The sequence below is a fragment of the Silurus aristotelis genome, assembly GCF_946808225.1.
Source record: "Silurus aristotelis genome assembly, chromosome: 6".
NCBI classification, from domain to species: Eukaryota; Metazoa; Chordata; class Actinopteri; order Siluriformes; family Siluridae; genus Silurus; species Silurus aristotelis.
The window spans coordinates 20222191-20240122 of NC_139579.1; the positions used below are offsets into that span (position 1 = coordinate 20222191).

At 38.6% G+C, this 17932-nt stretch overlaps 1 protein-coding gene across 6 annotated transcripts in view; it reads right to left on the reverse strand.

Moving 5' to 3' along the window:
• kif26ab (kinesin family member 26Ab) overlaps positions 1–17932 on the reverse strand; it is a 75417-nt gene that overhangs the window by 15251 nt on the left and 42234 nt on the right. For 4 of the 6 annotated variants that reach the window (XM_083544016.1, XM_083544015.1, XM_083544018.1 and 1 more), the window contains exon 5: positions 2045–2228. In XM_083544016.1, the coding sequence (XP_083400142.1) occupies positions 2045–2228 (184 nt within the window). Of the gene's footprint in view, positions 1–2044; positions 2229–5108; positions 5244–5582; positions 6254–17932 lie in introns of those variants that run through there. The other 2 variants (XM_083544019.1, XM_083544020.1) reach the window with 2 other exon arrangements.

Consider the following 17932-nt stretch of genomic DNA (forward strand, 5'->3'; position numbering starts at 1 on the left):
TAAGATTGAAGGTTTTGTAAAATGCTACATTTTAAAGATTGTATAGACTTGACAGATTTCCTTATAGAGTAGTTGAATTATCTGATGACAAAAATAAATCTTGTGTTTTAGTTAAAAAAGCTGTAAGAAATAGAAAAACTGAAACTGAAAAACTCTTTAAATACATTTTACAGTGTCACACCCAAAAACATAGAGCCAAGAAGGACCCAGCAGCTGCGGAACTGCTCCAATTAATCCTCACAACACATCAGTGAGAAGCTGGCACTGCAGACATCATTCAGGGGCCATACAAACAGAAGTACAGTATAGAGCATTCCCCCTGGAGCTTCTACAGCATTCCGATCTGAGCTGCACAAAGCAATACCACATCCTTGTGGACCTGTGGTTAGTGTTTATTTACAGCTCCAGACCAGCTTTTGGTCCAGTAGAACAATGTCAGCTTTGCTTTATTCTACTGCCATGCCAGTAAATGAAGGAATGTCTATGCCACAGCACCAGCCAGGGCTAAGCTCTCCCTCGCTTCTGCTGCTCCGCAGGGGCCGATTACTGCTGATGGACATGTGCACATGGTGAAGGAAATTACTCTGGCCGTGACATTGGAAACAGGTTTCCATAAATGACTGACAAAAAAAGTCAGGCTAAGTCAACAGCCTCCACTATATTTGCATTGGTCGAGAAGCAAGGTCATGCACACTTTCTGATACATTTATTAAATAATCTGTTCTCCCAGTACCAAATATTTATGTGTGTATATATATATATATATATATATATATATATATATATATATATATATCACAATACACTAAATCAATTTACAGGAGCAAGCATAAGACTGAATGTATGTGCTCCATAGTTTCTGACAGTTTTTCAAATGTAAAAAAACAGTTAAGCTGTCATTTTGTTATCAGTCTTGAATATACAGAGATCCTGTGCTGATACTGTAATTGGCTTTAGAAACATATAATTTGCCACTTTCATAATTTTTACAGGTATTAAAGTGTTTATTAGGTATAATTTATTGTGAAGAAACTCCGAAAAAGATGAGTTTAACCAAACTTTAGTCCGACTCGATTTTTTCCAGGCGGCAGCAGATGTAGGTTTTGGTAACAGGGAGCGGCAGCTCGTTAATGAAGCTGGGTTTCAATGAGTCCATTTTCAATGGGCAGTTAGCAATCATCTGAATGGGCTTAATCTTTTGGCAACATGTGTTACAATCATCTCACAGAGCAGGTGGTATGTAATCTGGTACAAATCTTCTCGATCTCTATAAATATGGTACTATGCAGCTGAACAATAATAGACAAAGGGGGTACAAAGGGAATAGTTGCTGCTGCTTGCTTTGCTCCAATTTAGAGATTCCAACTACACTGTTTTGCTAGACTACATATTTTTCTAGAGTTCATACTTACTTACTTTAATTCATTATAGCTCTGTGAAACAATTTTTGGCATTTTCTGTTGGAAAATCCAATGCTTACTTAAAATAATTTGATACATAGATGTGTTCAAATAGCCAAGTAGATAATGAGAGGAAAAATAGTTTACCAACACCTTTTAATGCCCCCTTATACTGAGAACAAAGCAGGAAAATTGCATAAGAGGCCAAGGAAGCAGATTCATGACATTCCATGGGATTTATACCACTATATTAGCCTACACTGCCCCAAGCCTGTCTGGGAAGTAGTCTACATGATACAAACAACTGCAGCTGTGTACAGACACCCCACAGTGTGTGTGTGTGTGTGTGTGTGTGTGTGTGTGTGTGAGTGTGCATGTGTTTGTGTGTGGGTGTGTGTATCATGCCAGCCAGTGTGTTCCCCACTGAACAAAGAGATGTATGGCCTTGCATTTCTCTGGCCAGGTTAGAACCAAAAGCACTCTTTATTCACTGTCAAAGAATGCATTTGTAAGCACATTGATAGTTTCTCTGTGTGTGTGTGTGTGTGTGTGTGTGTGTGTGTGTGTGTGTGTGTGTGTGTGTGTGTGTGTGTGTGTGTGTGTGTGTGTGTGTGTGTGTGTGTGTGCATGTTTATCTTACTGACCTTGCCCATGCCAGGGTTCTCCTTGGCCTTTGAACTGGCCCTGAGCAGGCATGGTGGGGCGGGTGGAGGGGACAGCTGGAGGATGCTGCTGAAGTTGGTGGGGTAAATAGAGGGCTCCGGTGGCTGCAGCATAGGTGGCTGGTTCTTTTTCCGCTTGGACGAGAGGTTCAGCTTCTGTGCAGCCCTGAAAAAAAAAAGACCCTGCAATTCAGTACAAGCAAAGCTCTAACTGAAGTCTGAAGCTGTTTTAAAGAAAATCGCTGCAACCAATCAACCAAAAGTTCTTGCACACCACAGGGAAGACTGTTTTCCGAAAAAAAGGCTTTAAATATTGCCTCTTATTCAAGTTGGGAAGGTGAAATAAAAATCAATCTGCTCTTTTGCTAATTGATTTAACGGTATAGCTTGGCATTTACTGAAGTAAAAGGTCAGAGCCCCATCTCAAAGTGAAAGTAAACACACAGCAGACTTGCTAGCTTATACTTACTCGTTCCCTCTCTGCAGGATGCCGCCTCCTTTTCCTACAAATATCTAAATAGCCATATTTTACCCCATCACCCCAAAATGCCCTCATCTTTTTCAGAAGGAAATGTGAAACTGGAGCTAATAGGGTCAGTTCCACCATTAGCCTTGACATTAACCATTTGCTGGCTCTGACTCCACAGTAATCCAGCCATAATAAGGACATTAATCACATTCACAGTAGATACAGTCTTAACATTTCAAGTAGACATATGATAAGGATTTCAGTCAAATGGCAGTTAATTGTTTGTGGTACATATTAATAACTTTAACTCTGAAGCCTGATGAATGAAGTCTCATTAATATCCGATGAATGAGACATTACAAAAGAAAAACTAAAGAAATAGTACAAATTATAAAACAGCAAGACCACAAGAAAACAGGAAAGAGGTACTAGAAGAACTTACAAAAGACGCTAAGGCTCTGCAGGTAATGCTAATTAGAAGGAGCCTTACATGCACTGAACTGTAGGTTGTGTGCAGTGCACTAAGTGGAGGAAAGAAGCTGACAGACAGCATCTGTCTCATGCTGAATACTGTTGTGCTGAGGGAGGAATTACTCTGTACCACACATTGTGAGCAAGCAGCACACCAATAAGACAGAGATAACTACTACTACAAAGTTAATATCCCAATTCCAACTGTAATATTTGATTCCCTTAAAGTCTGAGCTTGTTATTCATTTACAAATCTCAAGGCATATGCTTCTGTAACTCTAATTGCATTCCTAAAATATAGAGAAACTAATAAAAAATCAATGAAGATGCAATGTCAGTAAAATTGTAGTGACAGAAAGTTTTTTATTAATGGAAATAGTCAGAGGCTCAGCCGTATCTCAATTCTAGTACAGCTTAATACAGAGCTGACAAGTTGGGAGAATACACCCTAAGGAAAGCTGTGCCTATACACATTCTTACTTAGTGCCCCAAGTCAATACACCTCTTGGCATGGCTTTGGAGGGGATGTAAGGAAACTAAGGTGCCCTAAGAAAATCCACAGTGAGGCAGAGAAGAACATGACCATCTCTCCACTCCTTCCTAGGTAAATGCTGCACTTGAATAAAACTTAGAATTTCTGACCTATTAAAAACCAAAGAGAACAAATTGCTACTTATAAATTCTGTGTAGTCTCCTCAACCCAGGCTTCAGCAAGTGAAATCAAATCAACATGGCTACTCACAGTATCGAGACTTAATACTGATGCTTTTAAATCAGTTAAGCTGTATATATAAGTATTTGCTATAGATTTATGAACATAAACAGTTCACTGTTTCCCCCCTAATTTTGTTTGAACATATCGAGGTCATATTCTGTGGTAAACCAAACACAGCAATATACACCTCAGAACACATCTGAGTTTTCTCTATATGGACAAATCTCTATATGGACTTGGCATGCCTCCTTTACTAAATGGCTAGATGATCTGTTGTCCTGTTTATAGAGACTGGATTCCACATATACCAGAGTTTCTTTTCTAAATCGATTTTATAGACAGAACAATTAAATACTTCAAAACAGTTTTTCATATATTTGACAAGTAGCCTTCTGAAAGTGAGTGTATGAACAAATGAAAAATGAATGAATGGATGAAAAGTGTCAGTGATAAAAGAGCATGTAAACAAGTGTGTATGTCATTCACTAGAACAGTGTGAGTATGACAGGTGGTGTGTGTACATGTGTGTGCATCCACCTCCTCTTTCCTCAGCAAGCCCACTGCTCATTAGTCCAGTCTATCATGCCTTTGAACACAGATGTGTGTGTGTGTGTGTGTGTGTGTGTGTGTGTGTGTGTGTGTGCCTACTGCATGTCCACCCTCCCTTCTATGCACATCTCTCGATATTTCCATGAGTGTCATGCTCGCTTTATTCCTCTGTGCTCTGCCCCCCTCCTTTCTCTCCTCTTTCTCTCCGGCCCAAGAGCACAATCAGGAAACACACCGCTGGCTGATGAAATAATTATAGCGTCCAAGAGGAATACAGGAGGAGTTGCTCCCCAGGGAACTGCAGGCCCATGAGTAAGGGAGGCCCGTGTGTGTGAGTGTGTGCACGAGTGTTTGTGTGTAAGTGGAAGGAGTGTTAGCTCTGTGAAAGAGAAAAGAGAAGAGACAGACGCAGCTTCATAGGCGTGAGACAGGCAGAGTGTGTCTCTGATTGTGATCCAGTGACAGCACATCTACACATGCATGATAAAGGCAATGTTTTCAAAACCCCAACCCACTTTATTCTATCTGTTAATGTTTTGTACAACTTGAATCAACAACCTTTTACATTTTTACTAAAAAGCCTAAAAGCTTTAAATGTAAATTATTATAATACATGTGGAGATAACAAATTAAGGGTGACAAATGGAGATCTTGTAAGGTTATAAATCATTCAGTATATGTGCATAGCACGTTTAAACTCCAGAACCTACAATCTCATAATGTAACATTAGTTCAGAATTTTGCTTTGTTCATTGGCGCATACAAGTTTAACACGATCATTCTGTTCATTCATACACTAACAAGAAAGAAAAATGCTTATCACATGTGCACATCCCACCTACCATTACTCCTTCTCAATTGCTCTTTTACTCCCATTTCTGTTTCCTTTACTCTCTCTCACCCCTCGAAATCAAGAACCTGGCTCTGCTCATAGATGGATGCCTGCCATAAAGAACATGCCAAAGTGCCTACACTTTCCATTGCTTGTCCACCTGTTCAACTTCACAAGCAGACACACTGAAACATTTTCACACACACAGTATAATAAACAATTTAACCTCACCCATCACACGCCTTGACAAGTTCGAAAGTTGCAGAGAAATCACTTTCACATTCGGAAAATACATATATTCCAAAAATGAGTGAGGACATAATGAGTAGTTTGTAAAAGCCCACGAGTTAGTAGGTATGTAATAAATTCAATTAGTTTTACTTTTGTCAACAGAAAAGTAATAAGGGAATTGGGTGAAGAAGTAAAAATTTATCATGCCTCTCACACACATGCACATACACAAGAAGTGAGGAAAAGTACTTACACTTCTTTCCAGTCCATCATCTAACAAAGTAAGCACTCAGTTTTGCCAAAGGCAGCCAAAGACCAAAGGAAAGTGTACAGGCTACATCTCCGTATCCACACTTTGCCATTAGGTTTGCCATGCAGTTTGAAAAAAAATAAAATACTTGTCTATATCTCTAAAAATTGTTTATTGTTATTAAAAAGATCCCGCTTGAGTTTAAAGTTGCACTTGAAAATATGAAGTCAGGCTCCAGCAAAAAGATCAGTGGAATGGGAGGGGTCCAAGAACGCACAAAGTTCCTCTAGTACATTTCCCATAATCTGCACAAAAAATCCAGCTGCAAATCAAGTACTCTTCTTTCCATTCATTCCAGCAGGCTTGGATTGTCTTCTCTTTACCTCTTCTTAAATGTCATTCATTGCATTTTTCTGTGACCCGTGCAATGTCTTTTTGCACCTTTCTTTTTTTTTTCGTCTGTCTCTCTGTCAGTTCATTTAATCCTACACTTCCTCTGTCATACCTCCCCCTCCTCCCCACATGTTCTTCTCCGCTATGCACCAGGAGGGAAATGAGGATGAAATCTCGCAGTCAAGCTCCGGCTCGTGCTGCCAGAGAAACGTTAGTAGCAGTGTGCAGCATTCTCATTCACACACACGCGCGCGCACGCACACACACACACACACACACATATACAGAGCTCCCTCCCTCTCTCTCATTCTTTACAGAGCCCTGCCCCTTTTACTCCCCACAGCCAGAAAAGGAGTTCACGTTGAGCTAGGGTGCGCCTCTCTCCCTTACTCACTCACTTTTAACACACACACATACATGCACACGCGCACACACATACGCACAAGTGCACACACACACACACACACACACACACACATGCCCCTTGCTGCATGAATACTTCATGTGTGAAGAAGCTCTTTTTTTTCCTGTTCCAGACTTCAAACAGGTTTACAGTACACACACACACACACACACACACACACACACACACACACACACACACACACACACACATATATATATATATATATATATATATATATATATATATATATATATATATATATATATATATATATGAGTCTGTGTGAGCATAAGGAAAGTAAAGATAAAAAAAAAAAAAAAAAACAGAACAAAAGAGTCAGAGAAAGGAAGAGATTTTATATGTAAACTGTGCTTCACTATATGTAGACTTTGCTTTGTCAAAGATGTGATCAGCGTGACGGCTGAGATAATGCTATTCATTGCCATGCGCGCCCGCTGAATAGTGCATTGCAGTCAGGTGGATCGTCAGATCGATTCGGAGAAAGAATAAATGCACATAGTAACTGGCCATCTATTAAGAGCATGCCGACATAAATGCCCTCAGTTAAAAAGAGAAGGACAAGGAATAGCTTATGAACAGAACACCCATGTGTGCGTAAAGATAGAGAGCTCAATATTCCCTTGACTGTCAATTTACTAAGAGAACATGGTGTATAAAAGCAGACTGTCTCCCCTCTGTAGCCTGAATTAAGAGTCTTAGTCAATGTAGCAGCTTTACACACTGCTTTCGTAACCCAATGGCCTACATTATGCACACCAGAGGGTGTATTCTCACTGCCTGGCAGAGAGCACAGGTAGTACAGTCAAAGCACACATAGTGTGAATGCTGATCAGTCATGCTAGAGGCATGGTCAAAAGTCAAACATGCATTTCCTAGCTCATGCCTTAAATTTAGTGTTGCTATACCTGAATACATTTGACACAATATGTAATATAGATATGCAATATAGATTTCACAAAAAAGCATACCCCTAAAAAAAGACACATTACATTTAATTGAAGAACTATAACTTGAATTACAGTATACAGTGTGTATGCTTATATAACCCTTTAAAGACTGTCCTACTTTTCAGGTTACAATGTTATTCAAATACTAATTAAAAAAATGTACGTCTACTCAAAAAAAACTATTTTATCCAATCTGCTACCTGTTACACTAAGATATAATGTCAGTGGTCAGTGGAGTATAAACACAGAGAAAACAAAAGGATTTATTTGCAAAATGTAACATACTACTGATGTTATAGCTTCATATTTCACATTAAGCCTGAAATGTTATCGAGTTAATCAAATTCAGATTTAGTAAAAAATCAGGGATATATACTCTACTACACCTAAATAAAAGAGGAAAGACTGCAGAAAAACATGCTCATATGCTGCTATTAACCAAAAATTGATATTAATATGAATATTAGCCAGTAATTTTTTTTTATTTCAGTATTGATGACTACTAAAATAAAGCTTGAGGCCAAAAAAGAATTTAACTTAAAATTTTTGTAATTTATTTTATTTTATAGAACCATTTATTTTAGGCAAAAGCTGAATGGATAAATGGTGCATACCTGTTATAGCAGAGCCGAGGAAACATTAGTAACAATCGATCCTGCAATGTTACAAATACTAACGTGTGTATCGCTCACTGTGACAGGGGAGCTGAAGTCATCATTCTCTCGGGCTATACGAGCAATTCAGAACACCCGTGTGAGCAGCATGTACAAACAGTGCTGGATAAGACAAAGCAATATGTTGCTGTCAAGGGATACAAAAGGTACTTTAAGCTTGTACTAATGACAGGATGGAAGTGATTGGAGGAGCGGTGTTGGCATTGTGGTGTGAGAATCGATGTCTTTGTCATACTCTGGTTATCTGTCTACCCTAGTGAGGACCCAAACCAAGTCGGCTGTTGTCTATAATCTTTCCAGACTCCTTTTCTGGCTTTTGTCCAAATTTGCAACAGGAATTCATCTGGGCCAAGGGAGTGATGGGTATAGACCGTTTAGCTTGTTTGGAAGGCGCTCTTACTCTGTGTGGGTCAAATAGATCCTGTAGCTAATTGCAGTACACTGTAGGCCCCATCCTTGACATTTTGTTTTTTTGTATGTTGGGTTTATTCTTTTTGCTGAGTAGATAACAAAGCTCTTACTATCCAGATTACCCTGCCTGCATACACGTTATCTACTATTCTAGAACAAGCTTCTTTCCTCAACATTCTACAGGCTATAAATGCTAATACAGAAATGATAAGATATAATATAAAATAAAATCAATCAGCCACGTGCATTCTATAGCCACACATCAGTTGATTATTGATTGACTATTGATTTGTGGCTCTATAACCTGAATGCTGAACACTGGAGCATGACCCAGGGCTTGTATAGATTTGGATTTAGTTTGTGCAAGCCTGATGATATCACCCATTGGACATATCACAGGGCAGTATTGCTGCAGTTAATGGGAAAGAAGATTTAATAATGCCATTAAGACAGTACCAGTAACCTAACAGCCAAGATCCCAAAATATAAACAATTATTTCCATTTTGACAGTCATTTAACATTTGTAGAGACTTCAGGTACGTGTACGGTGACCATCTCAATTTTCTGTTCTGTTGTCACTACAGTATGCTTCCCATGCAAACACATTAGGTATCATGGTAACAAAGCAACTGTTTAAAAAAGGATTACTTCATACAATGGGCACTAAATGATGATGTCATATTCTGCTGTGCCCAGCTGTTTGGGTTCAACTGAGATTTTGAAACAGGGTTAGGAGGCAGCTACACTCATGCATCACAAATAAAAAAGGATTTCACTTCACTTAGTTGGTTAATTCCAAAGTAAAGTATTCAATTGTGAGTAATAAATGTTTGAGCCTATTCTCTATCAAGCTTAAGAATAGTCCGAGAATACACTCCATTACACAAATCCTTTTAGCTTTGTCCTAAAGCATGCTTAGTCATGAACTGTATATATATATATATATATATATATATACAGTGGGTACGGAAAGTATTCAGACCCCCTTAAATTTTTCACTCTTTGTTATATTGCAGCCATTTGTCAAAATCATTTAGGTTCATTCTTCTTCCTCATGAATGTACACACAGCTTCCCATACTGACAGAAAAACACAGAATTGTTGACATTGTTGCAGATTTATTAAAAAAGAAAAACTGAAATATCACATGGTCCTAAGTATTCAGACCCTTTGCTCAGTATTTAGTAGAAGCCCCCTTTTGATCTAATACAGCCAGGAGTCTTTTTGGGAAAGATGCAACAAGTCTTTCACACCTGGATTTGGGGATCCTCTGCCATTCCTCCTTGCAGATCCTCTCCAGTTCTGTCAGGTTGGATGGTAAACGTTGGTGGACAGCCATTTTTAGGTCTCTCCAGAGATGCTTAATTGGGTTTAAGTCAGGGCTCTGGCTGGGCCATTCAAGAACAGTCACGGAGTTGTTGTGAAGCCACTCCTTCGTTATTTTAGCTGTGTGCTTAGGGTCATTGTCTTGTTGGAAGGTAAACCTTCGGCCCAGTCTGAGGTCCAGAGCACTCTGGAGAAGGTTTTTGTCCAGGATATCCCTGTACTTGGCCGCATTTATCTTTCCCTCGATTGCAACCAGTCGTCCTGTCCCTGCAGCTGAAAAACACCCCCACAGCATGATGCTGCCACCACCATGCTTCACTGTTGGGACTGTATTGGACAGGTGATGAGCAGTGCCTGGTTTTCTCCACACATACCGCTTAGAATTAAGGCCAAAAAGTTATATTTTGGTCTTATTAGACCAGAGAAACTTATTTCTCACCATCTTGGAGTCCTTCAGGTGTTTTTTTAGCAAACTCCATGCGGGCTTTCATGTGTCTTACACTGAGGAGAGGCTTCCGTCGGGCCACTCTGCCATAAAGCCCCGACTGGTGGAGGGCTGCAGTGATGGTTGACTTTCTACAACTTTCTCCCATCTCCTGACTGCATCTCTGGAGCTCAGCCACAGTGATCTTTGGGTTCTTCTTTACCTCTCTCACCAAGGCTCTTCTCCCCTGATAGCTCAGTTTGGCCGGACGGCCAGCTCTAGGAAGGGTTCTGGTCGTCCCAAACGTCTTCCATTTGAGGATTATGGAGGCCACTGTGCTCTTAGGAACCTTAAGTGCAGCGGAAATCTTTTTGTAACCTTGGCCAGATCTGTGCCTTGCCACAATTCTGTCTCTGAGCTCTTCAGGCAGTTCCTTTGACCTCATGATTCTCATTTGCTCTGACATGCATTGTGATCTGGAAGGTCTTATATAGACAGGTGTTAGGCTTTCCTAATCAAGTCCAATCAGTATAATCAAACACAGCTGGACTTAAATGAAGGTGTAGAACCATCTCAAGGATGATCAGAAGAAATGTAAAGCACCTGAGTTAAATATATGAGTGTCACAGCAAAGGGTCTGAATACTTAGGACCATGTGATATTTCAGTTTTTCTTTTTTAATAAATCTGCAACAACGTCAACAATTCTGTGTTTTTCTGTCAATATGGGGAGCTGTGTGTACATACATGAGGAAGAAGAATGAACTTAAATGATTTTAGCAAATGGCTGCAATATAACAAAGAGTGAAAAATTTAAGGGGGTCTGAATACTTTCCGTACCCACTGTATATATATATATATATATATATATATATATATATATATATATAATCATGGGATATTAGTGGAGTAAACAAAAACTCTTTTTAAATAAACTCTGAACATTTGATGATAGAACAGAATGTGGTGTATTTTCTTCCCATTACCCAAAGTGACGAACAGGACCACAGAGTGTAATGGAGACTGTGAAGGAACCATGGATTTGCTGTTACATTCTCCTACTGAGCGTGGGCAAATTACGAGAGCGACATATGACATCAGCCAGACTGCATATGGTTTTGGCTGTCGCTCTCCACATGACTCCTGCACAACATAGCTCTTGGCACCCGGTGTTCCTGCTCAAACACTTCAGATATGCTGTCCTTCATTACTTTTCGCAACACAAATCCTCTCTTAGTTTTCTTCTCTTTTGACTTTTTTCTTTTATCTTCTTTTTGCCTCTTTTTTCATTCAACAGTGACTGCTTTTCCTCGTCTCAGTTTCAGCTCTTTTAGCATTAACAGTCATGTATGGAATTATGAGCCCTTTCTCTCACATAGTCTAAGAGAAATTTGGCTACAGCTTCGAGGAATCTGTCAGGTGCAGAGCTTAGCATCTGCCTCAGCTGCATCCACTCATCTATATCCATTACATACATTTTAAGCCAAGAACTACAAAACTGAAGACACAGTATCTAGTGATTTTTGGATTATGATAATCATTTGAGAGCATACTTTACTCAAAGGCATTGAGGAATGCATTAGTAACACATTTAATTTCAAACTAATCACTTTAGTACAGTACAGAAGGTAGAATCTTCAGTGTTATGTGAGGTATGAATAATCAGTATACTGTAGTTAGCCAGTAAAAGCAGATTTATACTGCAAAATAAAGAACATTCTGCTGCCCTGCATTTCCAACCTGGCTAGCAACCAAATGTTTGAAGGATTATGAACTTTAACAACCTGAATTCTGGACTACCAGAACTATCTTTGGAACCATATACTGGTAGTCACCATGGTTCTCAAAAATAATATAAGCTAGATACAGTTCACTGGCGTACCTCTGTCTACATTAAAATGATCAGCATTGCAGAAATTTAGAAAGTGTTTGGAAGTTATGACATTTGAAGTGAAATATGGGCACAATAGAGACCCACAGCCCTGTTTGTGAAGAGAACATGTTGCACCCATGAAACAATACAACTGCAAACAAAATATAAAAAAGCCTAAAATCTAAATACAAGTTAGAGATTATACATGGTGGATTATGTGACAGAAGGACTGTATTGATATTTAAATCAGCAAAATCCTTGTTTGCAAAAATGAGATGCTAATACAAATAAAGAATTGTTGATTTAGACACAATATAGCATGCCTTGCAGAATTATGACCACCCTCTGCAACAATTTATAAAATTGTCGGCAAACACAGTATTGAACCAAACAGAAATCAACATGTGTTTTCATATGAATTTGTTTTGACGTTTTCTTCTGGCTAAATAGATAATGCTTTGCTCATTCAGGCAAAAATCAGATCACTCTGGCTAATATCATAATAGATTATGAGATCATCCATTGAAAGTAGCACAAGGCAGTTTGACTGCATTTAATGGGGAGGAAAATGTAATAATCTTATAAAAAGATTATTTAGATTTTTTAAATTATTGTATTATTTATTGTGAACAATTCTAAAGTAGAAAAAATGGCCTAAAACCAAAAACTTCACAAGCAAGATTTCATGAAGTAACAGTATAGTCTAAGTTATTTAAATAAGTGGTATGATTGTAAACAGGTCCCATTGATTACAGTCTATTAGGAGAATATAAGCTTGACAATTTAATGTGATGAGGTTGTGGGCTGAGGATCATGGGATTTAAATGTTAGTTTGTTCAAGGAGTTGAATACACAAGCTTAATAGTGAAATTTTAGGACCTTGCATTCTAACATTGTAAAGCTGAACCTTTTTATGTGAAAGTCCACCTTCAATTAAAACCACAGATTTTTAGTAGGACTCATATCTTCTGATACTGGATAGCAAGGGTATTTTATATGAATGCAAACTATTGTTTATGCACCAGGATTCAAAGCATGGTTAAAGGCATGTAGGACAAAGATAAATAATCTTTACTGTTGCTTATGGCTACATTTGAATTATTCTGTATTAATTCATTCATATTTGCACATTCATATAAAGGGTTGCAATCATTCATGAAAACAAAATACACATCACCTTAAACCAAAGTCCACATTCTCATGGAAGCAAAGAAGCCTGAACAGGAGTCAAAACAAAAATAATTTACAGGAAGCATGCAATGTGTATGGAACAGAAAGATGCTGATGAAATAAAGGAAAAAATAAAGGAAAAGAAACTGAGAGAAAAAAAAAAAAACAGTTTCAAAGTTGTCCTGGGTAAATCCCAGCCAAGTATATCTTATATTAATTGTGTCATACAAAGTATAATGGTGGCTTCCTCTTTCAGTTAAGATCGGAACAGGAACACAAAATATGAAGAGTGGTTTAATAATCTCTGTGTCACATTCCCAACAACTGTCTGAGAAACCCTCTCCTGCACATTTTAGTGTTTTTATTGTTGTCTGACACTAAGGTCCCCTGGTGGTCTAGTGGTTAAGATGCAGCGCTCCCACCGCTGCGACCCGGGTTCGATTTCCGGTCAGGGAACCATCCCCAGCCACTCTAAGTGCCGGTCCCAAGCCCGGATAAATTGGGGAGGGTTGCGTTAGGAAGGGCATCCAGCGTAAAACATGTGCCAAATCAAACGTGCGGAGGATCCGCTGTGGCGACCCCTAACGGGAGAAGCCGAAAAGAAAGTATTGTTGTCTGACACTCCTAAAACCACATATTAATTGTTGTTATTAAGCTTATTAGTTAAATCAGGTGTGTTGGAAAAAGAGCAAATTCTTAAATTTTGCTCTAAAGGCACTGGTATTTCAGGACTAGGGTAGGGAATATGTACTCTGTTAACCAAGATAGGGGAAATTGTGAGCAATCAAATAGAAGTGGGAGGAAAATAAAATAAGTACTGAATTTGGATGATGAGACAACACAGAAAAAGAGAAGAATGAAATAGGACCAGCTCAACCCTGCCTTAATGGAGCATTTGGGTGATCAGTCTATCCCTCTCTAAGCTCTGAGCTTTGGCTGGGAGCCAATCAGCAGCTGTCAGAGTGAAGGTAAATCATTTTGAACCTAAGAGTGCAACAGTGAAAAATTATGGCTTGGGTAGTGCTGAGCTCGGGCTTTATCCCCCCAGTATGTCTGGGCCAGGAATCCCTAGCCATCTTAAAATAAATGAAGCTATTTGAGACTAAATGGAAAACTTTCTAATTAAAAGGAAACAGGGAGAGAAAATCCCCTAGTCCTTAGTGGATTTTAAATGCACTTTAGCTTTTTTAACCTGTGTTTATGTTAGTGGAGGTAATATAAAATAAAATGATAATAATCCCTTATTTAGTCCCTAGTTTGTGTTCAGTAAGTGTTTATACTAAAGGGAACAAATAATAAAATACATGTAAAAAAAAAAATTTTAAAGAAAGAATTTAATAATTCACCCTGATTAAAGAGAAGTGTCAGCATTTCCATATCTTGGTAGACTTGCTTTGAAGTTCATAACTAAGATATGAAGTATACTAACCTGTCTCACTGTTATTACAAAAAGCACACACTAGACTAATAAAGCCAAAACCATTTTCCTGACAAAACTAAACATGACATTTTTAACAATAAATTCTGTCTGTATTTAGCAAAGCATTCACTGCCCACATGTAGGTGCCAAACTTTACTTCCTGTGCTAGTTGTGTCACTAATAAAACACTTAAACTCAAAGACCATTTTTACCCAACACCCAAACACCGCAATGTCTAGCCTCCTATCTCCCAACAATGCCAGAGGCCAAGTCAAAAGTAGACGACTATGTCTTTAGTACCAAAAAGGAAGTAGGTAGGAATAGTGGGGGGCTGAGCATTCTCTTCTGTTTGCAGTTTCCTAAATTGCCCTCTCAATGGCATCCCCAAGCACACAGGATGTGCAGCTAATCCCAGGTCTGCAGCTTATGGTTTACACACAGTAGGGAGGACAGAGAACTAGTCGTAAAACATAGTTGGCCTGTTTTTGTTATTTAATGAGTTGCAACGTTAGTCCCCAAAACCCTGAAGCCAAGAAAAGCCAAGGAATGAAGACACCAGTGTGTTGTGATTATCTTGTTATTCATGAGCACCATAGAGACTATAATGGGTTTCATATGTGAAGGGTTGTGAAAGAGCATGCTAACGTATGAAAATCTGACAGATCATTAAGACTTTGCTCACTTTCCAGTCAACCCTTTCTTCATTCCCTGTTTATGGAGATTATCGCCTACTTTCATCTCTCCTCCTACTTGTTTCAGTGCACAACTGCAAGCAGCATGGCAGCTAATGAGCCCTCAGCATCAGGTTTCTCTCACAGATTAGTGACAATGGGGAATTTGGTTGCAGCACAAACACGTGTGGTTGCTGGCACGAAAGAGTCTCACAATTCAATGCAGAACATGCACAATCAAAACTACTGTGCTTCAAGGAGATTTTCACTTCACCTGGTCAGTTTTCCAAAAAGCATAGGAAATGAAGAAAAACAGAATTGGATGATGATAGAAAGAGGCATGTGCAAGACGAAAGAAGAGAAAACAACAGCACTCCTGGTTTAAACCCTCATCTCCACCTCATTAATCACTGTCTGACATGGAGGACACCTTGTGCTTATTTGTTTGCACTCTTTTACTCTCAGGGCTATCACAACATTCAGCCCCAGTGACTGCTGGGAACATGTGTGTGTGATTAATCAAAGTAAATGCTAAAATGGCACGGCTGTGGAGAGAAAGGTGGAGCAGAAAGGACATACTTGAGGTAAAGGACAGGTGTGGAGTGGACAGGCTAAAGAAGAATATACAAGGCAACAAGGAAGCACAACAAAAATGAATATTTGAGTCAAGCAACATCATAGAAAGAATGCACCCAAAGCTCAAAGGAGAAGAATCATCCATATTTTCTTTTTAGTGCACCATCCCAAGAGCAATGAAGCTGTCAATAGTACTTATTATGCAAAAATCACACTGTCATTGGCAGTAAGATGGATGTTGTCCAAGTCTCATAGGGTGACGTCAATTTTTCAAAGACATGGTCCAAAGCACAAAGGATAATTAACCACCTTTTAAATCGGTTGCAGAAACTATAAGGATCACAATTATAATATGGTAGTGGACATGGATACTCATTAATCAATTGTGGCAAACTAAAGATTTAAGAATATACTCCATTTTATATACGGTGATTTGGAGTAATTAGGCAATTTGGATCTAAATTCAGGAACAAGTATTTGGAGAAAGAAATAAAATTAGAGTGGAAAGAGAGACAGAGACAAAGGAAGAGTCATGGGGATTAGTATAGTATAAATGGATTTTAAGGAGGTTTCTAGTGCTCCAGTTCATGAACCGATTACAGCCTATAATCTACTATGCTGCAGACAATCTGCAATCTCAAAAACAAGCACACATCATTAACTTACTCGGCTTAAGAGACATTTTAGTCTTTCACTAAAACACACCTAGATCCAAAAACTCCCAGAACTGAACTAGGTCAAAAGGAATGAGTTGACCTATTGGGTTTTCAAATAGTTCTTAATATTTTTCAAGGCTTGTCCCTTCAGAAAACTGCAAATTAATGTATTTGTTAAAAGTGACACACGGTTGCTTTAAACTGATTAGTCAAACAGATGTACATTCACATCTATCTATTTCAGGTTTCTTTCGAATTGCAATTTTTGAGTCAGAAAGGGTACTGAAAAAATGTTTTATTGGCCATTTCGAATAAAATATGACCAAATATAACTACATAACGAGGGATAACGAACACTGAACTGTAATATTATCACAGAGTTGTGAAATCAACTACAGCATGAGTCAAACATCGAATATTTATACAATACAAGAGTTGAGATACACTGGAGAAAAGGATTAAACTGCCACCCTTTATTTCTTTAAAATGTAGAAGACAAAAAATATATAATTGAAAAGAAATCATGAATTAATAAAAATATATCCTTTCTCCATTTAAATTTTGTTCTACAAACCAGGCAAGTAAAAACCCTCTAAGAGAATAATTGCCCCAATATATAAAGGTCATTTTAATTTGAGATAGAAATGTCTTCTTCTGATTATCATTAAGTGTCAATTAACATGCAATATCAAAATGAGATTTAAAGCTCAACCACTTGAGGAACTAGATCATAATTATTCTAGATTCAGTTGACCATATACTGCATGTGAATGCATCAGGGATGAATGCAAACAATAATTTTTTTTGTAGACCAACTGTAGCCTTGTGGATCTCCAGATCTCTGCTGAGATGCTGATTGATAAACACAGATGACAATGTATTTCTAAAATACATGGTAAGTTGTGAGAACAACTTCTCAGCACCTGAAAATCTACAAACACAGTTGTCCCTCTCCTAGCAGGAGGCCAGCATCAGGCCACAGGGGAACTTCCTAAAAGATTGATTTGACAGCATTTCTTCTCTCTCTATTTTATGGTGTGGAAGAGAATACTGAGGCATTGCTGTAATAGCGCAGTCATGATTCAGCAGATTTTCACTGGCTGCAGGCCCTGCAAATGCCCGGTCCTCTTCCTCTTGGGACTATGGCTGGACTTCCTGACACTGCACCTTTTGTGTGTAGTGATGTAGCTCTGTATGCTGTCAGAGACCTCAGTTGCTTCTATCTCTCTTCCAGTTTATATTGAAAAACGATTCAAGAGGGATGGTTCTTGAATCTGTGACCATTCATCTCATTTAGGTCTGTAAGCCTATCCTCCTTAACTAAACCATATCATTTCCCAAAGGTGCACAGGGTCAAACCAGTACACATGTAAGATGGTCTTCAG